The sequence below is a fragment of the Triturus cristatus genome, chromosome 9, assembly GCF_964204655.1.
Source record: "Triturus cristatus chromosome 9, aTriCri1.1, whole genome shotgun sequence".
Taxonomy (NCBI): Eukaryota; Metazoa; Chordata; class Amphibia; order Caudata; family Salamandridae; genus Triturus; species Triturus cristatus.
Window position 1 is genome coordinate 362,921,241 of NC_140592.1, and position 27,813 is coordinate 362,949,053.

General features: G+C 45.1%; 1 protein-coding gene across 1 annotated transcript in view; it reads left to right on the plus strand.

Moving 5' to 3' along the window:
* The window catches only part of CACNA2D2 (calcium voltage-gated channel auxiliary subunit alpha2delta 2), a 1,194,468-nt gene that overhangs the window by 36,176 nt on the left and 1,130,479 nt on the right, over positions 1–27,813 (plus strand). The window contains exon 2 of the mRNA XM_085627677.1: positions 18,465–18,581. Coding sequence (XP_085483803.1) covers positions 18,465–18,581 — 117 coding nt within the window. The remainder of the gene's footprint in view (positions 1–18,464; positions 18,582–27,813) is intronic.

Genomic DNA, 27,813 nt, shown 5'->3' on the forward strand with positions numbered 1-27,813 from the left:
ATTGGAGCACTCGCTTCATAATGCCCAGGGTCTTGCTGGGAAATTACTTATACCCAGAAGGCCCAAAACTCATGGCCTTCTTCTATTTTTCTTAACTGCCAAAAGAACTATTAAGTTACACTTTTCAACTTAATAACTGCTTGTTTGAGCCCCCAAATCTCTTGCTTTTGATACATTGTTAAGCAGGTGACTCCTAGCCCCACTTCGACCTGGGCCCGATCCTCTGACCGGGCAAAGCCCTTTTGGACCCCGCCCCTGTGCATCTAAGGCTCCCGCCTCTCTCTCTCTCTCTCTTTCTCTCTCTCTCTTGTTCCACTCACTCTTGTTCCACTCACTCTTGTTCCACTCACTCTTCTGCTTTGTCCGCCACTGTTTATTTGCTGGCCTCTCTGTTGTGTCAGTTGGTCGCTTCTTACTTTGCTGTTTTTCATACCTTTCTGTTTCTTGCTGCCATTTTACAGCTTTTTCTGCCTTATTCGTTTGTTCGTTCATTCACTCTCACGCTTATTTCTCTTCTCTCAAGCGCGCTTTTAGCTCTTGTTGCTCTTTTCTGCTCTTTTCTTTTGTTCTCCCTAACTTTTACATATATTGCTCTTTTCTGCTCTTTTCTTTTGTTGTCCCTAACTTTTACATATATTGCTCGTCACTGCTATGGTTGATATTTCGGCCTTGCTCGTTTTTCACTTCTTACTTTGTTTGCAGCCCTTTTTTGTACTTTCCTGTTTTTATTCCCTCAACGATCGCCGTACCACCAGTCGTTGAGGACGAGGAGGTGTGAGGCCATGTAGTACGCGTGTACGTCTGGGGTAGCCACCCCACTGGAATAGGTAGACTGGAAGCAGGTCCTCAGCACAACCCGTGCTGTAACCCCCCCCCCCTCCCCCCCCCCCAGAGAAACCGGGCAAGAACAGCGTTCAATTGACTAAACCACATCTGCTTGATTGGATAGGGGTGATTTTGTAATTGATAAAGAAGGCGGGGTAGGGAAACCATTTTAAAGATGGCGGATCTGCCAAAAAGAGACCAGGGCATATGAGACCACACCCGTGTCTGGTCGCTCACCTGTATCCGGTGTCATTTCTAGCGAGTAAAAACGTTTTTAGGATGTCACATTGGTTTTCAGTAAACTCAAATCATGTGTCCACTCATAGTTAGAAATACTTCCCTGACTCCAGGTGAAGGCTCGCTCTCCATCAAACCGGGTTTTTGGAGAGCTTGGGTTGTCCTGGGTTGAAGCATGACACCTGGTGGTGTGTGAGGACAACCTGCCACATTTTTGTGTCTCTCCAATGACTCATATTGAGTAGAACTGTGAGGGATACATAATTAAAAATTAGGAAATCTCAGGCAGCTCTTTTTGTGTGCATATGTTGTGTTTGGGAGGCCAGCTCACCCTTGAGACCCCATAGCCCGAGTTTTCTACCCTGGGTGCATTTCAGCGGTGTGTGTTTGCGTATTCTTTCTTTATATCATTCTAAGTCTCCAGATAGATTGCTTTATAATTGATGGACTAGCGTTTAAATAGCATGCTGCGAAAGGCAGCCACCAATGATGTAACTCTGAAATTCAGGAATAGAGGAAGGAGGCCATGGGGATTGCTATCTCAAATCTCGGTCTGATTAATTAAACACTTCATAAAAGTTAAATAGTCAGTCTGTAGCACCTCAAAAATGTCAATGCATTTTTATCACAGGATGAAGTCCTTACAATGTTAAACAACCCTTAAAAGATGATTTCTTATTAACTTTGTCACGTTTTGTGCCCAAGGTTGGTGCACAACTTTTAATCATTACAGTGGCGTAACTAGACCTTTTGCCCACCGTGGCGGTCGGGGCGTTTGCCAACCCACAACGGCCGCAGATGATAGCAGGGGGTGGGCTGGCGATTGTCCCTGCGTATGTTGCCCCGCGGCAGCTGCAAGTAAGAGGGGGGGAATCCGCCACCATGAAAACTCATGCCCCCCCCGGGCGGTCCGCTCCTCCGCCCCCCTTTGCTATGCCACTGAATCATTATTAACATTAGCATTTTATTTGCCAAATGCCCGTTTTTAGGTCTTGCCTGACACAGCGCATGGGCTGGTCTGGTGAGACTTATTGAGAGGGCTCCAATAAGTGCTACTAGGCCAGCCTAGAGCTACAGTGCATGTGCGCGGGCGCACGCGCCGTGCTTTACCGCGATTACTTTCACTTTCGCGGCCGCTTTGATGTTTGATGCAATCACTTTCGTGGCCGCTTGGCATAGCCAATAGGTCTCGCTTTTGGGACCTTTTAAGTATTTAGCTATGCAACTGTTGCATGGCTAAACACTTATAAGGTCCCAAAGGCGAGACCTATTGGCTATGCCAATGCTTGTTTAACTTTGAGGATGTGTCTCAAATGGTAACCACACTTCGGATTACTAAATTGGGTTGCTTACAAACCTTTCTTCTTTTGTCAACCTGGATTGGGGACGAGGGGACATAATATTTCCTAGGACTCGAGTAAAATAAGCAAACTAAGCAGATATCAGCACGGAATTCACATTGCGGTTCTATCAATCTGACAAGGGAAATGTAATAGGTTCCCAGGAGGAACAATGCAAGCATCTTTTAACTAATGATACAACATAGGGAAAATGATGGGTCCCTCCAACAGAATATGGTCGCAATTTTGTTCAGATATTGAATGACCTTTGCCTGAATGGGCCCCCCCCACCCCAGGAAAAGGCTGCATAGGCTTGCATTACGCCCATGCATATCATCTTCTGCTGTCACTTTATGTTGCCTGATTGGATGCGGAGCAGAAAAGAAGTTGTACGAATTAATCAACTCCTGGTGATATGGTCAATGCACTAGGGGCCATATTTACAATGAAGTAACTCAGCATAGTGCCTCAATCCATTTGGCTGCGCTGTGCTGCGTTACTTCCGAAGTAAAGGGATGCATCATTTTTACAACAATATGACGTATCCGAGCACTCCTCTACGCTGGCGCACAATTGGATGCCATGCCCCAATGCAGGCACTCTAGCACCATGGTACAAAGGGGCCTGCGTTGCTGGGATGATTGTTTTTGTGTAGGAAGGGAAACCTTCCTGCACAAAAACTATCACAAGAGGTGAACCACGCTTTCTAGTTATGCTGAAGAATGCAGCACGCATTGAGAGAGGTAAAAAACAAGGAGAAATAAAAGTATTTCTCCTTGTTCCGCCTCCTTACTCCTCCCTGGGGAGGCGTAGGATTCTGACGCATTCCCAGCTTGACGAACATTGTAAATCTGGGAATGCAGCAGAATCCATGGGTGTTGCATGGGAACACCCACAGCAACACCCATGGAACGCCCCTTTCAAGCAAAGTGTTGCGTGAAAAGGGGCCATATTTGCAAGGACACGAAAAACCACGACACTGCGCCACAAGTGTGTCACTAAAAGTGCAACACCAACGGTGCAAGGGGCATGTAAACCTAGGTATATTGTGCTGGTGGTATTAGATGCTTGGGAAGTGGATAGATATCCACTTCATGCAAAACCACAATCACATTGGTGCACACTGGAGCCTGTGTTGCAGTGCTTAATTTGTGCCGGGGGTTTCCGGTGCTCAGCACCAACACTTGTCAAAACTGGCACTTATATCAGTCTGCGCCATGGTAGTGCTGTTTGTGTAATTTGGAGATGAGCACAATAGCAGCTGTTTGTTAGTCTCATATACATTATTAAAACAACTAGTATATAGCACCCAAGTTATTCTTATAGCTTTAGAGGTCTTATATAGTCTGAATTGCACACTTGTAGCAGTGTAATGGTTAGTAGTTGTGTAGGGACTGTCATTGGCATCGCTGGCAGAGGCAATGGGCGGTGCAAGCTTCAGTGACGTCCTGATGAGGGCCCTTGCACTTATTTTTTAACAAATTAAGCACTGCTTTGTTGGTAGTTAGACCAGTTACCTTCACCTATTACCTGATTTGACATGCAGCTTTGTGGTGACTGTTGCAATGCTGTGGTGGCTGTTTTTTTAATCAATTCTCCTCAAACAGCACCTTTCCAGAGGCCGAAATTGATTCATATGGTTGTATTTTTTTTCTCGAAATCTCTGCTTATGGGACCAGCACCTCTGTGATGAATACAATGACCACATCATGTGCAGATTCTTACTTTTGGAATATTTATTGTTATATTTTTATATCTTGGTGCACAACACACACTGCTTCACACATGCCTTGTTCTTTCTTCCCTACAGATCTCTTTGTATGTGATTCACTACATAAGTCTGTTCTGCCTTGTGCTGTATTCATTCTGAAGCATCACAACCCACAAAATTTACATTTTATATGTCCTCTTTTGTGTACATCGGACTGCCTGCAATACCCGAAACAGTTGTGCTGCGGAGCACATAGGCAGCCTATGTTGACGGATATTGAAGCCTCTACAACAGGCCTTCCTCCTACCACTGCAACCCAAGCATCTCCTCTATGTTCTTGAGAGCATGGAGGCTCTCATTTTCAACAATGCACCAGAAATAAGACCAGTGCTTTAAATGGGAAAAAATAAGTGCAGGTACTCATTAGAATAGAGGCGTGGCAAGTGGGCGGGGCGAAGAGCAATATATGACCGTACCTAATGACTTCTGTAGCAGATGCAGCACATGTCAAAACACACGAGAAATGCGTTTATGGCACTAAAACAGATTAACCCACTACACATATTTACATGCTCCTCCGAAGCAGAGCGGAATCTGCCCTGGAGGAGAAACCTAACCTGCGCCTGCCGTGCTGTGGATCAGTGTACTCTCCCTGGCTACAGAGAAGTGCCGGTACTGAGTGCAGAAAAAATCGGAAGTGCCGGTACTCAGTACCGGTGAGTACCGGCCCATTTAAAGCACTGAATTAGACATTGTCCATGAAACTGCCCCAAAAGACCCTCTTCTCAAAACAGCCATCAGCCCGTCCCAGTGTTTACTTTGTTAAAAAAAATTAGCGCAGGCGCCCAAAGTTTCTCCCTAAAAGAAGTTGCTGGTTCTGTTGAAAACCAGGGCTGCTAAATTCACAGAATGCTTAGTGTTGCTTCTATTTCATGCCTATTTTCCCCTTCTAGTACACTTTTTTTTAAACTTATTTATGTTCTATATAGCTCGAACATGACCCATGAGGGTATAAGAGTGCTTTACACATGAACAGGGTGAGAGAAAACAAGCAAAGTAGACAATGATAAGCAAGAATAACAGTCAAAATAACAGTGCAGGAAGTAGTGGTATGAGGGCAGGGTGAAGAACTACTTTTAGTCCCACATAAAGAAACTAAAGACTTCCTGTCTCTTTATCTCACTCTTGCAGGTTAGTTTTCATCCAATTTTAATGCGTCAGTCCTCATTATGGCTTCCCCAGATTTAGGTATAGCAGGCAGTCTCCTAGGCTGTCTGGTATCCCTTCCCCTAAATCCGGGGATTACAATTTACTTCTCCCAGGAAGGAAAATAACACAATGATCCGGGCATACCAAGTCCAAATCCGTATATATAAAAAGCCCAAATCTGCCTTCATTTACCACTATTAATTGGGTGTATTAAATACACATTCTTTTTCGACTGTGCAACTACTGACGAGCGAAATTTCATACAGCTTGAAGATAGTAACGCCTTACTAATGTTGTAAAATTTTGACGACATTGTATCTTAATAAAGAAAAGGTATATTGAAACATAAAATTCCTTTTTAATTTCTTTTGTTGATTGATCTTATGGACTTTTGTCTTATAATCTATTTTAAAAGTAAAGTAGAATTCTTATATTTTCATACACAGAACTGCCAACTTACACGGTGCTGCCTCGTGTCACGCGGTTTTGGTTCTTTTCACCAGGGGTGGCTCCTCCATTAGAGCGGAGGAGGGCCGTCCTACTGCTTTCTCGCAGTGAGAGAAGCAGAAACATAAAATTGTATTTTTAATACCATTCTATGTTTCTGCTTCTCGCACTGCGAGAAAGCAGAAGACTGGGGTATGCCTGGTTGGGGGCAGGTGGGAGGGTATGCCTGGTTGGGGGCGTGCAGGTAGGTGGGTTTGGGGAGGAGTGGCTTGCACCCCTCTGAGTACCCTGTCTGTTTGGTCGGCTCTGGGGCCGATCAAAGCAGTCATGCGCACTCTACATTTTCTCTATGTAGGCTGCATGCAGCCAACATAGAGAAAATGGCTTTCCCTACAGTTGCGAAGTCCGCAACTCTGCACCAATCACAACGCTGCTGTTGCAGCGTTGTGATTGGCTTACAGGAGGTGAGGGAGCTTGCCTGTTTCTGTTTCACTTCAGGAAAACGCGGAACAGGGAGCAGAGGTGGCACGGGACCCGGTGAAGTAGGTGTTCTTCTTTTATTTTCACCCCCGTGGTAACCCCCGCAGTATCCTCTCCCCCCCCACCCGCGAGTATTGCGATCCGCGACTGCTGTTCCAACTGTCACCCAGTGAGGAGCCAAAATTACATGGTGGCAGGGAAAACAAGCTGATAACCGCTGTAAACAGTGGATTTCCAGCTCGTTTTCCGAGGCCGTAAGCAGCTAACGTCCATTAAGAGGTCTGAAAACACCCCAGGACATTGGCAACAGCCTCAATGTTCCTTTGATTTTATTTTTTGTGGAGGGGCATTTGGGGCTTGGTGAGGGGCAGAGTGCCTCTTAAGTTGCACTGGGCACGAGGCCCAACCCCTCCAATGCCCCGCCCTCTCCTCATAAGGTGGCATTAATTTGCAAATTGGCAGGTATGGAGACTCCATTTTTTAAGCCAAAAACTGCTTTTTTTATGAACAGGCTCCGGTCAAAAATTGCCTCTGCGTCAATAGAAGTCAATGGAGAAAATACGTTCCCCCATTTTTTTGTGTAAAATCTCCCACTTTTAAGATGTTGGCAGTGCACGTATGTGCTTGGCCTCCATCGTGATGAATTAGACGGAGACTGCCAGCAGTCTTGTGTTTCGAAGGTTGTGACTGATGCATGCCGGGAAGGGCGGGTCGACGGTCCTGTGTTTTTTGCTGCCTCTCTGACCAGAAGTGGGTGCTTGTGGGAACGCTCACAGTCCATACCGACGGCTCGAGTGTGCATGATACGATTGTCTGTTCCTTCTGACAGCAGCAGACGGCATGTTTTCCGAGCAGCAGCCCTGATGTTAGTCGGCCTGTCGCACAAATTGCTCTCTCTTCCCTTTGTGCTCTGGCAGGCTCTCTGTAACTGCCGATGATGAAAGGAGTCTGCCTTCAAGAACAAATTATGTTTTGTTAAGCTACAATTCTGGAAAATCAATCAATGGCAATGACTTTCTCTGGCTGAAACTTTCAAAACAAATGCTTACGTCCCGTCCGCGGCCTCTGCCTCTTCTGGGCATTGATGTGAGGCCTTAAACAGCGACAAGAGCGCGAGCGCGCTATACATTTTTTTCTCTCTCTCACAGACGCACACGCACGCTAGCTATTACGGAGAGACACAAAGAAACCCACTCTTACAAACGCATTTTCTTACAAAGAGTGTTACACGCACACGTTCTGGAGCAGGGTGTACCTATGTATCTTTATATTTTATTACTTTATGTCTAATTCAACATTTCCAATGCGCTACCCTATATCTCACCTTATACCCAGGGCACAAGTCCTATAAAAAGAAGTGGGGGGACTAACCAAGTAAGGCACTATGCAAGTGACATCATGACGTGTGCCATCACAGCACATGACGTCACGGCGTAGCGCTATAAAATAAATAAATTAGTGCTAATTAAATTATTTGTGTAAATACTGGGACAGACAACCCAATCTGAGTCTTACAGTGTCTGCACTTACAGAATAGGAACAGAACAGAGGCAAAAGCATGCGTCTCTTAAGTACCTGTGAAGAGATAGCAAGCTGCGTGCCTGTGTTTCCCCTCTGTGGCATTTACATTTGTGTGAGGTCCAGGCCGCCTCCAGTCAAGATATTCAAACAAAAGGAGGCCTGATGGCCCCTTAACTTTGGCCTGGCTGGTGGTCAATAAAAAACAACACCTCTGGCTGCCTGCACGTTGCTGCTGGAATTGGAAAACAGACAATGTGCCGGCGGCTGCTGAATGTGTCCCGGTGTCTTACACCAGGACAAGTTCAGCATATTTCTGTGGGGCCTGACTTGTTGGCAGGGGGGACGGCGTCCACCCTGTGAAAATAGTGGGTGGATGCCGTGTACCTGCGTGTACCCCCGACTCCTGCCCTGCCTATACCTCTCTCAATCTAGCCTCTACCTTCACTCTCTGACTCATCTCAATGCCCATTCTACGACTATGAGCCACAAAATAACCCTTTCTAGACTCTTCCCTCCGCTACCCCTCCTTGCATCTCATACCTCTTTTACTATTCAGATATCCCAAACAAGCCTTTCCAAAGACACTTTCCCCTCCACCTCCCCTTTACTTATCCCAAACCTCCTTCTACTGCTATGAGCTCCACAAACCCCCCCGCTTTCTATAACCTTACCCCTTCTGTCCCTCCACTATCCCTTCCAATCCGAATAACAAATTCATATGCCCACCTCTCAAATTCATTTCATATACCCCTATGCTAATTCACCACTAATGCTCTTTGGGTTCCGGAGAAGCGTGCTACTCGTCGAAAATGTGCTTTGACGCCTCATCAGAGGTAGTAAGCCCTATATAAATGCAATTACAATTTGTGGCTATGCAGTAGGCATGTGTATGTGTGCCAGTGGTTGGAAGGGAATTCTAGAAGTCTTGGTACTCACTGTCCCAAAGTACCTCTGTGCTAATGAGAAGTGCAGGTGCTCTCCCATTAAAAGTATTGAACGCCCACTGAAAGGTGCAGGTCCTCTGCCTTTCAAATTAAATACGTGCAGGTATTCGGTACATGTGTGTGCCTGTCCTTTTAAAGCACTAGTGTTTGCACATACATGCACTAGGTTAAGTTACACAGATGTTTATAGAGAACCACAAAACAATTTGCATTGCAGCATTGTGATTGGCTCAGGGGAGCCTCAGACTGGGTGCTTGCTGTCCTGAAACACTGGCCAGGAGAGATGATGGCAGGACGAGGGAGGAGAGGCACGGCGAGGGGGTAGTTTTTTCTCCTTTTTTCACACACTCTTTACCCCCCATCCTGGCCCCACGCCCCTCATCCAGCCACCCCGATCCGTGCCGGCTGCTCCTGTGGAGGAAGTTGTGAATGGCGCCAAGTAAAATTACACTGCTGTGGGGGGATAATACAGTGCAGTAAATGGATTCACCATTATAAGGTATCCTTATGTGAAAACCTTACACTTTGAAAAACAACCATTGGGAGCTCTGTACATGGTCAAAGACAAGCCTAAAGAAAACAACTTATATGAGAGGAAGCTGGGGTATGGAGTGTTAAGGCATTGTCATGTAGCGTTGTTTAAAGAGGGGCGTCTTCAATACTTTCCTTCATTGCAAAAGCGTTGGGGTGGTCCAGATGGATACAGGGATGTTGTTCCAGATCCTGGGTTATAAATCATGCACATGAACAAATTGTGGGCATGCGCACACACCAGTACACCATTTGTAAAAAAAAATAAGTGCCCATGTCCAGCTGCATTGAAGGTCTGGGCGTCAAATACCACGACTGCATAGTTTTGAATCCACCTCATACCTCTTTAATCTACCACTAGACATTCCCTGTATCTTTATATCACTTATACGGGCTGTTTTTCATACTTGCTTTCTACCTGTAGCATGTTTTCGCATCTTTCTCATGCTCCTTTTTCACCCCTTTGCGTTTTGTTTCTCTTTTGCTCTGGAGCAAAGTCTTTTGAGGAAAAATAAGTGCTGATCTCCTAAATTGAGTGCAAGTAGGGCCACCTGAAACCACCAGCTCAAATTAAGTGTTTCGATGCACACACACTCACACACACACACATGCACACATGCACACACACATCCTACACATGTCCACTCATACACACATACACACACATACACACACACATATGCTGTAATACCACTGACACTTTTGCATTCTTTAAGCTTGCACAGCATCAAGCAGTCACTTGAGTAGGGCATGTTTGGTGTAGAAAAGTCTAACTTTACGTTCTTCTGTGAGTTTAGCTGATGTGAATGCACCAGAGGTCTTGAATTAGTGCAAAACAGTGCCACTGCAAACTGTGTACTCTGAGTAATCAGTACCACATGCACCCGCTGTTTTTTGTAAGCATGTCCAGATGAAATTTTAATTTTACTTGCTTAATCTTTTAATTTTGCTTTATGGGAAGTTTGAGTTTTTTTTTTATTTTGCATTATGAGATTTTGATTCATTGTCCCTTTAGGAAGATTGGGGCAAGCAGGAAATCTCTCACTCAGAGACGCTGTTTGCTGGCACCAGTCTCCCAGTATCTCGCTTGAGTTTTCTACTCCTTGTACATCACCACATGACATTTTCACAAGATATAATAGTGGCATAAACATGATTTTGTGTAATTTCGTATCATTTTCATGAAATTGAATGCATAAGTTAAGCAGTTTTGCACATCTCTAACTGTAATCACTATCCCTTGTGCCCGTTGTGTACTGTAATTAATACCTACTGTGCCTACTGTGAACTGTGCCATGAATGAGCAGCACCCAATGTGCCCCCTATGGGCTGTGCCTTGAATGATCAGTACCTCTTGGGCTCACTGTAAGTTGTGGCTTGAATGGTCAGTACCTCCTGTGTCCACTGTAAGTTGTGTCTTAAGTGATCAGTACCTCTTGTGCCCACTGTAAATTGTACCTTCGGTGATCAGTACCGCTTGTGCTCACTGTACGTTGTGCCTTCAGTGATCAGTACCTCTTGTGCTCACTGTACGTTGTGCCTTCAGTGATTAGTACCCCGTGTGCCTATTGTAAACTATGCCTTGAATGATTAGTGCCTATTGTGCCGACTGTAGGCTGCACCTTGAATTATCGCCAGCCATATACTGATGTGAACTGTACCTTAAATGATCAGTACTTCTTGAGCCCACTATAAGTTGTGCCTTGAATGATCAGTACCTCCTGTGCCCACTGCAAGTTGTGCCTTCGGAGGTCAGTACCTCTTGTGCTCACTGTAAGTTGTCCCTTCCATGATCAGTACCTCTTGTGCCCACAGTAAGTTGTGCCTTCAGTGATCACTACCTCATATGCTCACTATATATTGTGCCTACAGTGATCAGTACATCTTGTGCTCACTGTTAGTTGTGCCTTCAGTGATCACTACCTCTTGTGCCCACAGTAAGTTGTGCCTTCTGAGATCAGTACCTCTTGTGCTCACTGTAAACTGTGCCTTCAGTAATCAGTACCTCTTATGCCCACAGTAAGTTGTGCCTTCAGTGATCACTACCTCATATGCTCACTATATATTGTGCCTACAGTGATCAGTATATCTTGTGCTCACTGTTAGTTGTGCCTTCAGTGATCACTACCTCTTGTGCCCACGGTAAGTTGTGCCTTCAATGATCAGTTCCACATGTGTCCACTGTAAGTTGTGCCTTCGGAGATCAGTACCTCTTGTGCCCACTGTAAGTTGTGCCTTCAATGATCAGTTCCACATGTGCCCACTATAAGTTGTGCCTTCAGTGAACAGTACCTCTTGTACCCACAGTAAATTGTGCCTTCAGTGATCAGTACCTCTTGTGCCCACTGTAAGTTGTGCTTTCAGTGATTAGTACCTCTTGTGCTCACTGTAAATTGTGCCTTCAGTGATCAGTACCTCTTGTGCTCACTGTAAATTGTGCCTTCAGTGATTAGTACCTCTTGTGCTCACTGTAAATTGTGCCTCCAGTGATCAGTACCTCTTGTGCCCACTGTAAGTTGTGCCTTCAGTGATCAGTACCTCGTGTGCCCACTGTAAGTTGTGCCTCCAGTGATCAGTACCTCTTGTGCCCACTGTAAGTTGTGCCTCCAGTGATCAGTACCTCTTGTGCCCACTGTAAGTTGTGCCTTCAGTGATCAGTACCTCTTGTGCTCACTGTAAATTGTGCCTCCAGTGATCAGTGCCTCTTGTACCCACTGTAAGTTGTGCCTTCAGTGATTAGTACCTTTTGTGCTCACTGTAAATTGTGCCTCCAGTGATCAGTACCTCTTGTGCTCACTATGAGTTGTACCTTGAGTGATCACTACCTCTTTTGCTCACTGTAAGCTATGCTTTGAATGATTAGTGCCTCTTTTGCCGACTGTAGGCGGCACCTTGAATTATTGCCAGCAATGTACTGATGTGAACTGTGCCTTAAATGATAAGTGCTCCATGGGCCTACCGTGTTCTATGGCTTGAGTGAATAATAACTCTAATATTTCTGATAAACTGTGCTATTGACTGCCTCATATCCCCTGCACCCAAATACACACATATAGGATGTTCCCCACTACACCATCTTCTCTTCTCTGTCTCCCTCTAGTCTTGGCCTGTGGCCTCCTATGCCCTTCATGATATTCCACCCCTCATCTTGTGACCTCATTCTCACATATCAGTCATTTCACAATGAGCCCCACTTCTACCATATCCCCCTTCCCTAAGATGGCTTTAGTCCTAAACCCACATCTTCGGTCCTTGGAATTAATATCAAACAGCCTAGGTCCCTCCTTCAGGCTGTGCCAATACAGCCCTGGGCACTTATGCAATAAAACCTCATCATTGTGGACCATTTGAATTCTGCATCCTGCTGTTCACCTGTTCTCTGCACGGAGACATTGATCAAACATATTAAAACATCAGCATTTAACTATTTACTATGTTGACGCAATGCTCAGCTGACTGCCTTCCTTCACCCCACTCATTGTGCATGGCAACCCGATCTTAAACTTAAGTAACCACCAACAGCATACTGCCCCTTCTCACTCATCCTGTATCTCTCCTGAGAAAATAGCTACACGCATGTATTACGTCTGCAGTGTTATTTCTCCTACCCTTGAACTTTACAGCCAGCCGCTATCCACCACTGAGCTATTGCTCAGTCTCTAAAGACCTTTTCTAAATGATTTCTTGGTGGCTCTCCTCCCATCTCTCTTCACAATAACCTACCTTGTACTCTTTCATTTGGCCTCCACATAGAGGACTCTAAGGAGCCTGCTCTCTCCCATGCATCTCTTTCTCTCATGCATCTGTGCTCTTTACTAGGCCTGGGCATGAAATTCCGCTCTGCTCGTGGAGTTTTCAGCGTTTTTCACACTCTGTGTAGCGCGGGGAGTTCCGAAAAACTCCGTTCCGCGAAGTGGAATTTTTTTCCTTGCTCGTGCTCGTCAACGTTAAGTTGGCAGACCCGAGCGAGGTACATCTTACTCCAGACACCCTCCCGGTGAGATTTCTCAATGCGGGTGGTCACAGAAGGCCACTAAGCAGATCTCAGCGAACTCCTGTTTCTTTGGCCCTTAACCTCCTTGCATCTTTTAATACTACTGCCCATAATATTGTGTCTAATACTCCTACCTCACTGGACATTGCCTGCAAGAGATTGGTTCACTTATTCCCTCTCAAATCACTGATTCTCTCTTTCATGCTGCTCCTCTGATTTCTTCCCCGAGCCCCTGTCAGTTTCTCTCTCCCATTTCCTGTGTCACCCATTACCTTATTCTGGGTGTTTTTGCTATTCTCTTTCTACACCATTCCCCTTGGTGTCTTAATCTATGTAGCTTCTCCTACTGCCTTTTTGTTGAGGTTGCACTAATTGTTTTCTCCTTTGAAGTGTTCACCCCTGATCCCAGTTCTCTGATTGTGTAGCGGCTATTCCTCACTGTTGACCTTAGGTCCCCACATGCCCAATTCCTCAACCTAAAATCATTTACTTTCCCACATCCTGTGCCTCACTGCTCTGCCCACTCCTGTCTCTCGCCTTGACATCATTATCCCTTCACCTCGGCTAGGGACCTCTGTGTGCTGTTCAATTACAGAATTATGTGGGAGTCATTAATCTCCACCTGCGGAGTCAGAATCCAATGGCTGCTCATCCTGCCTCGCCCCCACCTCTTCAATCCACAATAAGTGTTAATAAGATAAAGGTAATGCTAGAAGATGTGGCTTAACGGCTACAGCGGCCGACTTTGAAGCTAGGGAATCAGGTTCAAGTCTGGCGGGCGGCTCAAGCATCCTGTGATTCTGATCAAATCACTTAATCGCCCCAAGCCTAAAAAACATGAATGTGCCCATCTGTAATGCAACTGGTGCTCATGTAAAGCGCTCTGATACCTTTGGGTCAAGTTTGCACTATATAAAACTGCAAAAACAAAGGTTACATGGATGCACCCCACCTTCCACCTCCAACAGCAGGTCAGTTGACTCTCTGAGTGCAAAACAAATATTGCTCACCCTGCTTTTCAAAACTATTCATGCAACACCTGCCCTCCTCCCCTCTGCCTTTTCTGTCCTGCTAGAACATTTGCTCTGTAAGTCCACATCTGGTGGTAGAGCCCAGGCCCCGTGTGCTCCTGATCATTACTGATCTTTTCACTTATCAACCTTCTGACATTTGGAGCACTGTCCCCTCTGCACATGCTCTTTGCTTCTCGGGGCACTCTGGTATTACAGAAGGGATCACGGGTGCAAAGGCGGAAACGCTTCGCCTCTCTAAGCCTGTGCAGTATTATAGGAGCAGGCACAGAGGCAGTCAAGAAGTGCATTGACTGTGCACCATTGAGGGGTGGCACACAGTCATTGTGGCCTCACAGCGCACCCATTGGGATTTGGTTACGGGCACTGCTTGATTTGTAAAATAATAAGTGCCAGGGCCCTGACCAGGAGGCCACTGCAGCTTGCGACACCCATTGCCCTTCCCAGTGCTGCCAAAGACGGCATCAAAACAACTGCCAACCATCTCCCTCACCTGCAAGTGCGATAGTTCAGATTATTCCAGGTCCCCAAAGCTAAAGGAATGGCTGGGGAGGCAGGTATTAGTATTTGTAATGTATATTGCATTCATAAACAACCGCTGTTCTGCTCATCTCTAAATAAGATGAGCAGCACCACCATGTGGTAGACTGTGATAAGTGCGGTGTTGACAATTAAGTGCCAGTGCCGAGTACCGGAAACCAATTAAGTGCTGGTGCTGGTCACCGGAAACCACCGACTCAAATTATGCACTGGTTAGTGGCCCTGTGGAACCCCTCCCCGAAGATCCTCTCTCCAAGCAGCTGCAGTTGCAGTCGCCCACTGTGCCGCGCTGCACGGGGATCTCTGTCTCCCAGTGAAGTGCAGGCCAAGATTCCATGTGCACAGTGGAAGGTAGCTTCAGACAGACTTCACGACTGTGCTATGGGCAGCGAATTCATTGTGATAGGGGGCACTGACCTGTCTGCGCCAGGGACTCCAATTAAAATATGCACGAAACACAGACCCGGGCAGAGGCCCTATCTATGTTATGGGCCCAGGAGCCAATCACCAGTACCAACATTCACAGACCCACTCGAAGTCATGTGATTCACACCAAAGACCACCCACTTATCACTTCCTTTAAGCATACCCCCAAGTCACCTTGGCACATACTCTAAATAAGTGCTGGACATCTACCATACTGCCTAATTCTTAGTTCCTTTCTATTTCCACCCTGAATGCTACTTAGTTCCTTTACACTGCCATGGTTTTTGTGTGCTACGTTTCAGGCTGAAATGTTTCTACTTGGGTCATTAAGTGCAACCCAGTGAAAGCATGCATTAGGCATGCCCAGGCAGGTGCAATGGGGTTGACTTTCATCCTCATTCTTGTAAAAAACAACAGGGTTATACCCAAATCACCCTATGATACCTGGGTATAAGGGACAATATATATATGTATGAAGAAAAGTATCACGGAAAAAATATATCTAACAATCGTTCATGAGAAGAGCACATTTAATTACCCCTTCAAGAATATCAAATAATCATATAGAATACATCTGGCATCATTTACAATATATCACAAGAAAACAGGCGTTTATACAATGAAAGATACAAACACATATATCACACAACATCAATTAAATGTATAACACACAACAATTAACCCAAAAGCAAACAATTTTCATCAGTGTCCCCTTCTAAGTATCAGGCGGACCACTTGGAGGTAGTCAAACTAAAAAGTGGGGGACACAAGCAATGAGGGCAACTATGACCCAAACGTTATTTCATGTGTCCCAACGACAGTCTGTGAATCACTGAAGCTCAGGTGACTCCTCCATCCAATATCTTTCATCCTCATTCTGGCAGACTGCTTATTATTGTCAGCCATTGCTAGCAGTCTTAAGAACCATGTGGACGTCCCACTGGTAACTTCTCTGTGCTTTGCAGCTCTGTCCCACCCGTGAGCTTGTGACTCTATCACCAGTGCACTCTTTCTCTCCACCTCTTGTTTGCCCTGTTAGCTCTGTTTGTCCTTTGTACTCTGAAGCATCTCACTCTATTGTACTCCATAGCTCTGTCCTTCTAACGCACTTTTTCCTTCTTCCCACCTGTAAATGTCATGGCTGTACCCCACCGGTGCACTTCCTGGCTATGTGCCACCAGCACTGTTCACAGCAGTGCACTCTATAACTCTGTTCTATTGGTGCACTATGGAATTCTGCTCCACTTGTGCTCTTTGTGGCTCTGCAACACCAGTGTGCTCTGCTCCACTTGGCACGTAGAAGCTCTTTCACTCCTGTTTGCTATGAATGAATGAATGAATGAGCGGAGCTTGTAAAGCACACAGCTACTCCATCAGGAGTGTCCCGGCGCTAGAGGTTCACGCATGACTGCGCCCGAGGCCGACTTAACTCTTGCCAGGTTTTCAGCTGTTTCTTAAAGGATGTCAGATCAGTGGTTGCTCTCAATGCTGCCGCTTGAGCACCCAGAAAGCTGAAAGATTTACCACCCCTGCGCGCCAGGCGTACCTTGGGGATGCAGGCGGAGTCTGTCGGAGGAGGATCTTAGCGATCTGATGGGCGCATAGCGACAAGCACGCCTTCTGAGGTATCCGGCGCCCTTTCCATGGAGGGCTTTAAAGAATATTACCATACCCTTGAATTTTATCCGATCCTTCACTGGAAGCCAGTGTAAGGTCTTGAGATGAGGCGCCATATGAGACCTATAACTCGGTGATACTCAAAGTACTGCCCGGGGGCCGCATGCGGCCCTAAGACCTTTACATGCGGCCCCTGGTTGAACAGCAGCACTAGGCTGCTGTTCACTTTACAAAGCACTAATACTCATAAAGATGTTAAATAAATGGCAAGCATTTATTTACAGTCAAACTGAAGTAAAAAAAAAAAAGCACAGCCGCTGTCCTGCACCACTTAACTTTAAGAACACTTTCATTTTTAAAGACATCTTGCAACAAACGTGTAAAAATATGATAAAATCCCTTCAAATTTTTAAAAAGTGTATTTCATTAAACGGCAGAAGCATTTCATCCTAGTACATCAGATTATAAAAGTGCATTGCATTTTCTTTTTTTAAGTGACAGTTTTCAAACATGAATTTAGAAACATTCATGTCTCCCCCTCACCCTGACAGCAATGCTAGTTGGCAAAGTGAGATAAAACAATTGCCTATGATCACACATTTTGGTAAAGTGCGGAAGCTGGGATTGATCTCAGGTGCAACTCAACTACCAGATGTACACGCTTCGCTTCCCTAACGTCTGCCTTACACTTTCTACACCCCTGACCACCACCATGCTGTCATCAGTGCGGTCCGAGGGCACACCACAGATGAACATTTTGGTCCCTGGGAAAATGTTTGCAAGTACCCATGCTCTAAATGTCTCACGTCTCCCCCTCACCCTGATTGCAATGCCAGTAGGAAAAGTGAAATAAACAATTGCCTATGATCACACATTTTGGTTAAGTGCGGAAGCTGGGATTGATCTCAGGTGCAACTCAACTACTAAATGTACATGCTTCACTTCCCTTACGTCCGCCTTGTATTTTGTAAACCTGCCCTTCCTAGGCATTCTTAGCCTTTTACCGCTCTGCGATTCATCGCTCAGGTGCCCACTGCTTTTTTGGCTCTTCACCACTGATGCGCTTCTTGGCTCTGCATTGCCAGTCTGCTCTTTAGCTCTGCCCTACCTGACGACCTGAAGCTTTGACATACCTATGCGCTAAAACTCTCCTTCGTGTACCCTGTAACCCTGCCCTTTCTATGCACTCTTTTTTTTTCCTGCACCACCGGTGCATCTCATGTCTATACACCAGTGGTGCGCCTCTTGGCACCACCAGTGTGCTCTGTGCTCTGTAGCTCTACCTCATTAATGTGGGTCAAGCTCTTTCGCCTTTGTGTGATCTTACTTTTCACTCCTATGCACCTTGTATCTCTGCCCTTCCTGTGCACTCTGTGGCCCTGACCCACCTGTGCACTTTATGTCTCTGGACCAGTTGTCCTCTTCTTGACTCTGCTTTACCCGAACAGCTTGAAGCTCTGTCACTCCTGTACGCTCTAACTCCCCCCCAGTCTATCACGCAGCCCTTCCCTTGATGAGTCCTCACTAACTCTCTTTGGTTGTGTGCCATTGTGTAACTTCGCACATGTCTGTGGTTACCTTTAACTCCTCTTCTCTTGTTCCATCTTCCAGATCTACAACGAGAACTTGCATCTGTTTGAGGTGAAGGAGAACATCCCGCGAAGAGTGGTGGAGAAGGTGGCCGGAGACATCCAGAGCCTGCTGGCCAAGAAGGTGCGGGCTCTGAAGGTAAGCCACCCTTTGACCTGCTCTGTGCTTGTTGCTTGACATTGTTTGGAAGGGGCTTGTGATGAACTCTGTGAAATGGTCAAGAAGAGTCCTCATCGCTTTGGAAGGTACGCCCAGTCAAGTAACGAAGGAAGAGATCTGCTGGTGGACCTCAAGATCTGGCTCTTTGACTGAACTGCAGACCATCCCCCCCCCCAAGCACCATGAGACCCTAATGGGTGATTAGCCACGCTCTATAAGAATTCTGATTGCGAGTATGTTGAACATGAAGTGGTGTAGAACATAGTTTTCGGTGTTTACTTGGCCCACCTTCCTGATGCACATTGTTTAGAACACTGTGTAATTATCCCAGTCTTTGTACCCTGAACCGTGTGAATTTCGAATTGAACCGGTGACCCTCATCGAACTCATTTTTCTGAATCACTAATGGTAAATTTGTTTCCTGCTTTTGCCAGTCAACAAAAACCTGCCTTAGATTTTTCTTTTAGTACCATCTGTGGAGCTTTGTGCCACAAGCTGTAGTTTGCCTCCCAACTAGTCCTGGTGCTGATGGGCGCTAAGTTGGGTGCTTCATGTAGGACGCGTTTTCCAATATTTGAGTTTGCGGATCTGCTTTGAATTGCTCCATGTTTCAGTGCTTCAAGCATCAAAGCTTTTAAGGATGACCGCGGGGGCACAGTTGCTACATTTCACATGCTGATAATTGGCCATCGAAGTACCCAGCAGATAATTATCTACTGACGGCCACATTCCATTCTGACTAATCCCGCCAGCATGGGAGACTGTTTGTAAAGGGGATTCTATTTTCTGTAAATTGGTTTCTTTTTTGTACGTACTTGGCTGCCATATTAACAAGCTGCAGCTCGTGAAGGACCGCTGGAATATTCTGAGCTGGTTTGCTTGAGGGGTCTAGGCGCGCGTGCCGGGTGCCCAAGGATCGGCCATGCTACGCTGAAGACAGCCGCCATTTTAACTCAGGTGCGATATTAAAAGCTGATATTCAGCTATATGTGAAAGTATGTGCGAGGCAAATAAACTGTCCGCTTACCAGTGACAACATTATTTTCAGTGATGACATTTTGGGATATGAGCTATAATGCCAGGTGCCATTTTGTGAACCTGGATTATTGTTAGGAGGGGCGGTGTTTGGAGAAACGTACTGGGCTGTCCAACTTCACCCATATTGATGGGAAGGAGCTTTACGTTACTTTTACTTTCTGAATCTTGTTATTTACATAGGAGTTCAAGTACTTTGTGGATTACACACAACACCAAGCCGGGCCCTTTCTTTTTGTGACATGCGACTATGTCACTAATGGGGAGGGTTGCTACGATTTTATGCCGTGTTTGCATGACAAAAGTTGACTCAAATCGGCACAAAATCTTTTTTTCCAATTTACTTTCCATAACATGAAGTAACACAAAGCAGCACATAGGCTACACTTCCAGTACTAAACCCATGCTACACTCACGGAGACACCCTTGCACTATGGAGCAAAGGTGTCTCTGTGGCGCATGGCAGCTGATTTCAGTGCCGACGCTAGGGAAAGGGGATGAGAGTACCACATTTCTGTAAACATGGCAGTCTCCTCCTCTCTCCTTTTCACGCAGCGCAGCATTTGCGGCGGCTGCACTGCACTGCATGAGTAAGTGGTAAATCTGGCCCTAATTTAATTGTTGTCTACTCTGTTGGACAGGGGAAGATTACGATGACAATTTAGATGAAAGGCAGCCCTTGGTGGTCCAAATCTAAAAGGAAAGGGTTACACCCCTTGCTATTCCTAACATTTGCATACTCAGTAATGCCACCATAGAGTCAAACCATCACCTAAGGATGTTCAGAATGACTGCACTGCCAAATGTCATACATCTGAAAGCAAACACAGTAGGAACTAAAGACAACATGTTAGCTCCTAAATAGCTTTAACAAAGGGGCATGATTCATAAAGCGTGTTGTATCTTGAACCTATTACAATAAGACTGACTCCTTAGGAGTCCCCTTCCTATTTGCAATCTAGTTATTTAATGGTTTGTCCTCAAAGATGGTGATTGAGACATAGAGAAGAAGAATGGAAAATAAACCGACTGATTACTAGGCCTGGCTGGTTATCTCTGTTCAATTCGCGGATTTTGCAGAGTATTCCTCACTCTGTGCTCCGCGGAGCACGCGGTTTTGTGAAAAACTCTGCAGAGCGAAGTAGAGCAGAGTTTTTTTCCTTGCTCGCACTCGCCAACGTAAAGTTGACGAGCCAGAGCGAGGAAAATCCAACGCTAGACCACCCCCCAGTGAGATTTCTCAACGCTGATGATCGCAACCACTCCTGTTGAGGAAGCTGCAGCTCGTGTAGAAAATCTACTTGAGCGGAAGAAAGATGCAGCACCTCTTGATCTGCGCATGGTGCAGTTCGTGCAGATTTTCCAGTGCTGGACAAACACCCGGTGCTAAAAATTATCGTGAATAGCATGACCTAATGCACTCTGCCACTTGCAGAACTCCACGTAGCGGGGCAGAGATTTTTGGTCACTCGGAACTCCACGAACTCCGCCCTGACCTACTGATTACATGAAAGGAAAAGACTCCAATGGACAAATACATGAATTTATATATATGTAGAAATGCATTGTTCCTGTGTATATTAGCAAGGGAAACCTAAAGGAAAGCCTAAAGCTCAATGACCCTTAATTTGTTAAGAGTCCATGCAAATAATATCAGAGCAATACTCTCAGAAGATCAAGGAGAGTTTTGTACAAAGGCTTAAAGAAGTGCTTCATTAAATTAAACATTACTCGCTATAAACTGTTTGGTGAATTAAAAGGATCCCGAGGCACTAACTTTTTTCAGGCCTTTAAAAAATACCATAAAATAGAAGTCTGTTGAAAATACTGCAATAGGCACCAAAGCACATAGAATACTTTGGGAGTATTAGCTTTAAGGAATGGGCCATCCGGGACCTGGGAAAAGTTGAAGAATAATACACTTTAAATAGAATACACTTTAACCAGAACAATCATCAGAATAATATGATAAGCAGTAGGAAATACTTGGTCTATAGATGTAGATTGCCATAGTAAATCCTCATGCTGATTGCAGTGATGGATTATCTGGATTATATTATTTTCAGTCGATAGCAACTTTTCCTCATTTTTTAACTCTTTAATGATCCTTTTGTGTTGCGATGTAGGATGGGAACGGGCCACAAATTTTGGTACTGCAAATGGGTGTTCTTGAGTAGGGAGATGCCAGCCTCTGGTGACTCAAATTTTTTTTCAAGAATGTAGCAGTTCTCATATCATGAGTATAAATGAATAACATAAGAAACTTCACAGCTGATTTATTAATATATAATGCATTTTAATTCTAATATCAAAATCCCAATTATAAAAACATTTACTGTCTGTAAGCATCCTGTTCTGAAAGGATCAAACAGACTTTTGAAAAAAGACAGGGAAACCAACAATGGTATGGCACAGTGATATAGAGTTGTTTATATGCTGATCTGAAGAAGGTCTTAAAAGGTCCCTGATATACCGAAACATTATATGTTAAAAAGAATATGTGTGTGTGTGTGTTTGTGTGTGTGTGTGTGAGTGTTATATTAACATCTGAATGAAAGGCTAATTTATGAGGGAAAATATGTGATTTTTCTGGAGTTCGCGTTCATAGAATAACTTGTGGAGCCAGCACACCTTTGTTTAGTAATGTAACATGTTTCAAGATTCCTTTGTTGTGAGGCTTCAGGGGATGATCTTACCGATAAAAGGCAAAACTTAATACGAGCAGTGTGGGCCTTCAGTGTCGCACTAGTGTATTGTTCCTAATGTTCTGAAACCTCAAATGCTCAACCTTTCGTCGCCCCACTGCTTAGAAGCCACGCTTTATCTGACAACAAACACAACAATTGTACAGGAGTGTAAAATATGTCAAGAATATCACTCTATTTTTGGACAAGATCCATGTATTACGATGTCCATGAATATCCAATAAAGACAGTTCAATGGAATTCAATTCTTTTGGAGTCTTGTATATAAGTTCAAAAGCTCAGGCTGGGCTGATTGGAAAGTGTTTGATATAAAGAACCAATAAAGTTGGATTTCAGCCCAGTCTGTGCTGATTGGAAAGTGTTTGATATAAAGAATCAATAAAGTTGGATTTTGAATTTATATACAAGACGTCCGAAGATGTGAATTTCATTGAACTGTCTATATTGGAAACTCATGGTCATTGTAATACATGGATTCATAGCCCCATCTATTCAATGCTCCATAGTGCGTGCCTTGAATATGTGTTTCCTGCAGCAAGACCACTTCAGGGGAGTATCTCTTCAAGTATTGTAGAACCACCGCTCTTTTTATTTTGTCTCCCAGGCCAGTCACGTTCCAAGAGAGTACCTTAAATCTTTTGCTTGACCCCATGTCTAGTTTCTAGTCTACCTTGTCCTAAAGGTGGTGTTATGCATGGCAGGGTTCATTTGTTTTCTCCCACAAGATTGTGAGGGGAAGTCTCTGTCCACCTCATGGCCCCCATTCATGGGAGCTATTAACCAGATCCATACTTCCACCCAGGGTCTAGGGGGGGAGTTCCCTCCCTCTGGAACATGTGCTCCTCCGTTCGATGCATCGCTGCAAATAGCACTTTAAAGAAACTCCAATAAAAAACAACAAATCTCAACCCAATCCCCCATTTCTGCCTCCCTGCATAGCAGACTTTAAACTGCCCGCCTCCCTAACTATGCAGAGCGCCTTTATCCCTTAACATAAATGGGGAGACATAAGACCAACCCTCCCAATACCCAACGCTACCTTCAGTTCGGATATGTTAGTTGTTACCATTGCAGAGTTTTTAGTGTCCAGGCAAGTACTGCCACTTGCCTGATGCAACTGTCTTTTCTCAAATCTGCTCCATGGCACCCTTCCCATACCTTTCTTTGGTATCATTTGAAGGCCACACCAGGGCACACCATCCAGTTCCTAGCATTGCCCCTTTTTCAGGGCCTAGGGGTCTTTTCCTTGGTCATTTCGATTCATCCACTTGTTCTATGGCCGCATTTCCCAGTGGCCAGTGGTCCCTAGTCAAGAGCATCCTGTGTACTTCTTTCCTTTGGTTCTTTTACCTTTCATCATTCTCCAGCCATACAGCCAACTCCACACTTCATCCGGCGTATCGAAAAAACAGGTCTTTTCGTCTGCCACTACTCTGAGTTTGTCTGGGGACAACATTGCATACTTCAACTCTTTCTCTGTTAGGACTTTTTTGACTTCTAGGAATGAGCGTCGCAGTATCTGGACCAGCTTAGTAAAATTTGGGAAGAAAGTAATAGTGCTGTTCTCCCAGCTTATTGATTGCGCACTGCGTGCGGTCTGTAAAAATACGTCCCGGTCTCTATAATTGAAAATGCAAGCAAAGATTGGCAGTGGTGCAGCACCAGGTTTCGGTGGGGTCCCAAGGATTCAGTGTGCCCATTCCACTGAAAAGAATTTGGAAAGGCCACGAGGCTACAAATGTTTAAATATTAGTTCGTCCACAAAGAGGTCCACTGCCAGGCCCTCAGACTGTTCTGTCACCTCAATTAGCCTCACGTTATTTTGGAGTGATCGGCCTTCGGAGTCCTACATTCTGGATTTCAGTATCTTAACTGTTTCCTGCAGGTCCCCTAATTGGGTGCGCAACATTTTTGCTTCCGGCTGGAGGTTTGCTATAGTGTCTTCCTCTTCTTTACTCGGTGCCGTGGGGGGTTTTATGGGTTCTCGCCGCCTCCGTGGGTAACTCAGTGCCTATCATGTATGGATTTTCATGGTTTAAAGCTGTGATCAGTAGGAGCCTCGCTAGGCTGCAGCCATCTTCGTTGGCTGCTGGCCATGCCCCCCAGCAGACTTCACAGTTGGGCAATCCTTCTTCCTGTCAGAGTCCACAGGTCCAGAAGTGGTCTGAGGGGTTGAGTCTGAGGGTCCACTACTTATACCTGGCACCCACTTTGACGTGAGGGCAGCTTCTAAAGTCCTCCCACTACAGAGGTGTCTAGAATTTCCATTCCCCCTACCCTAGCCAAAGCTTTTCCGGGGGCACAAAAGTCTAGCGTGAAACCCTTTGTGAGTGTGCTGAAACAGATCCTTTGTGATGTGCAAGTGTGGTAGGTTATAGCTCCTCCCCCTCATCCTGACAGAGATGGCCAACCCTGGCAAACCTATTCACCCTTTGTCTTACTGTTTGGGAGTAATACACATAGAGCAACTGCCAGCTACACCTAGTCATGTGACCAAGGATACAGGCCCCAAATAGTTGTGACAAGAACATTCCAACTTTCTAAAAGTGGCGTTTTCAGAATTGTGACTTAAAATCCAACTTTACCATTAAAGAGGGTTTTAAAATACCATTCCTTGGAGACCAAACTCGACTTCCCTACTTGCTCCCAATTGAACGTTAACAGTTATTAAATGTAAGAAGGTAACCCAATGTTATCCTATGGGAGAGGTAGACCTCGCAGTAGTACTTAAACTAATTGAAGAGTTTTTCACTACCAGGACATGTAAAGGTTCAAACTTCATGGTTTCAGCCTCCTAAAGTAGCAACCCAATTTCTCACAGTAATGTTTTGGGCCTGATGTTCCATCTCATGCTACTGCTGGTCGCCAGTCCTTTCTTATAGTGCGTGGATCTCCCTTTTTTGTTTGTCACCTACCCTTCCCACGCTCCACTCCCATGGCTTCATCCATGCTTTTTTCAGAAACAGGGCCATAAGAGGGATTCACCATTTAAAACTAGAGGAGCCTACTCTTTTAAACAGTCACCATTGTTCTTTCAGCGCCTCTTTTAGTGCCCCAAAAGCTACGAGTGGGATCGTCCTGCCTTCCTTAACTTTTAAGCTGCCTACATGACCATGATCTTGGTCATGTTTAAGGACCAGCTCAAGACTTACTTTATTCCCTTTTTGCTCTAGTCTAAAGATTCTGTGCATTATTCCTATAGGGACCCAAAGCAAATTCCTCATTGCCTTGTCTCACACTGCCCCCCAAGCAAACGTTACATGCCAGGTGCCACTGATTCAGAATTCTCCACTGAATCTATCCTTACTTGACTATCCACACAGAATTCTGACAGTTATGGCCAAGGGCTGTTTCTAGTCCTTTGAACAAACATTGTCTGTCTGGAGCTTCCACACTTCTTAAAACATTGCCGGCAACTATAGCACCATACAGCCACATGAGTAATGCTGGAACAACTGAATGTCCACATCTACCTGGCACTGTGCTTTCTGTCTCATGTCTTCTTGCATATTGTATCAAGGTCAGGAGACTCTGTATGATTCTTGTCTCCTTTCAAAAGTGTGAAATACCTTTTGGGTTGAGAATGTGAAATCACATATAGCACCTAGAAACCTAAGTTCAAGGGCTGTGGTGGGTTCTTAGTAGCACTCAGACTCAAACAGCACATGTGTTGTCTCTGCAAGTCTTTTGTTTGCGTAGAATGGGCTTACTGCCCACCCATAGCTATCATTTGTTAGCTTCAGCATCACTCTCATTTGCTTTGCTGCTGTTTGTCACAGCATTCAGGTGTTATGTCCTCTTCTTGTGTTTGGCCCTCCCCTGGAGGAGCATGGACCAAGTACTTGTGTCCATCAACTGCTCCCGATTTTGGAGCTACTTTTGTTTGTGTTCAAGCAATCCATATGAGTGCTTGTGTTTGCAGTCTATCTCCCCAATACCCGTCCAAGTAGCTTATTTTCCTTCCCACCCACCCCCTTCCATGTTCCATGTGACTGTGATTCTGTGTTCCTTCCAAATAAAGAGTGCTGCAACATTATTTCATACGCCGCTTTACTCTATGCCACTACACTCTATGCTACTCTGCTCCACTCTATTCTACTCAACTGCACTCTACACCACTGCACTCTGATCCTCTCTACTCTACGCCACCACACTCTATACCACTGCAATTTATGCTACTACACTCTGCGCCACTGCACTCTACTCTACACCATTCTACTCTGCGCCACTGCACTCTACACCAAGATAAAAAAAGGGCCTAACGTTCAGCCAGGTCCCACTTTTGAAAAAACTGCCTTTCTGCATAAATGGTAGATATTCAGTAATGGTCAGAATTCTGCCAATTTCTCCCCAAAATAAACATGCAGTATATTCTGCAGAATGATTTTTTTAAATTCCCCAAGCAGTACATCCCATTCTACCACCACCCTACCCCACTCCATCCTTTTGGGCTCCATGCCAGCACTGCTGTCAGGTTGCAGGGACAGCCCTGGCAGAGCAAATCATATGTATTTTGAACCAGAGCTCTGTGGGGCCCTCTATTTCTGTCATTTGCTAACTGAAGGAACGGCTGTACCTGCTTGATAGTTACTTGCTGGATTTGCAATGCAGAAGTTCCTGTTGTAGCTCTTTTATGAAGTGACATGGTGGATTCGGTCAAGACTTCTCTAAAGAGCTCCCTGGAGTCCACCCTGACCTTTAGGAGTCAGGGTGAACCCGATGATGAAGCATGTCACTACTAGTGTGGGTGAGGGTGATAAATTACATATATATGTGTATATATATATGTATATATGTATATATATATATATATATATATATATATATATATATATATATATATATATATAAATAAAAGGGTTTTTCCTTTTCCCACCTCTAAACACGATGCAGTATAGGTGTATCTTTTTCTCCTTATCACGTAGGTTTAAAAAGGAGGATACTATCTAGGTTAAGGTGTCCCTCGTATCACCTGTTTTGAAACCATGTCTGAGGGCCCTGCACTTGTCATCAGTACTTACCTCTATAGCAGCAGTGCCCGTCTGGATTAACCGACTTTAATTTCAAGAACTGAGAAGCATAATATGTGGAGTTCAGTAAATGGTAATTGTAGAGCGTGGTTGGCATGGAGTGCTTTGAAGCTATCCTCCCTACTGGGCTGCCTTAGGCCCAAGCAGAAGGAGGGATTCGAGCGCCCCTGCGAGGCGAGTATCAACAGGGTCCCAATGCCTCCCCCCCCCAGCCTCTTAGCTGGAGCCTTTAGTGCGAACAATCCCCAGACAGAAGGAGTAAAGCACATGGAGCCGGGGAGCCTTTCAAGGTATAATCTCAGCGCTAATTGGTAACGACAGTCCCCCCGCCTCTCTCCCTTTCACGCTAATTGCTGGTTAGTAGCTTTGTTTTAATTATATTTTTAATTCACTCTGATGCAAGCCCTGTTTGATGTCCCTATTGCTACAAGTTGTTTATTT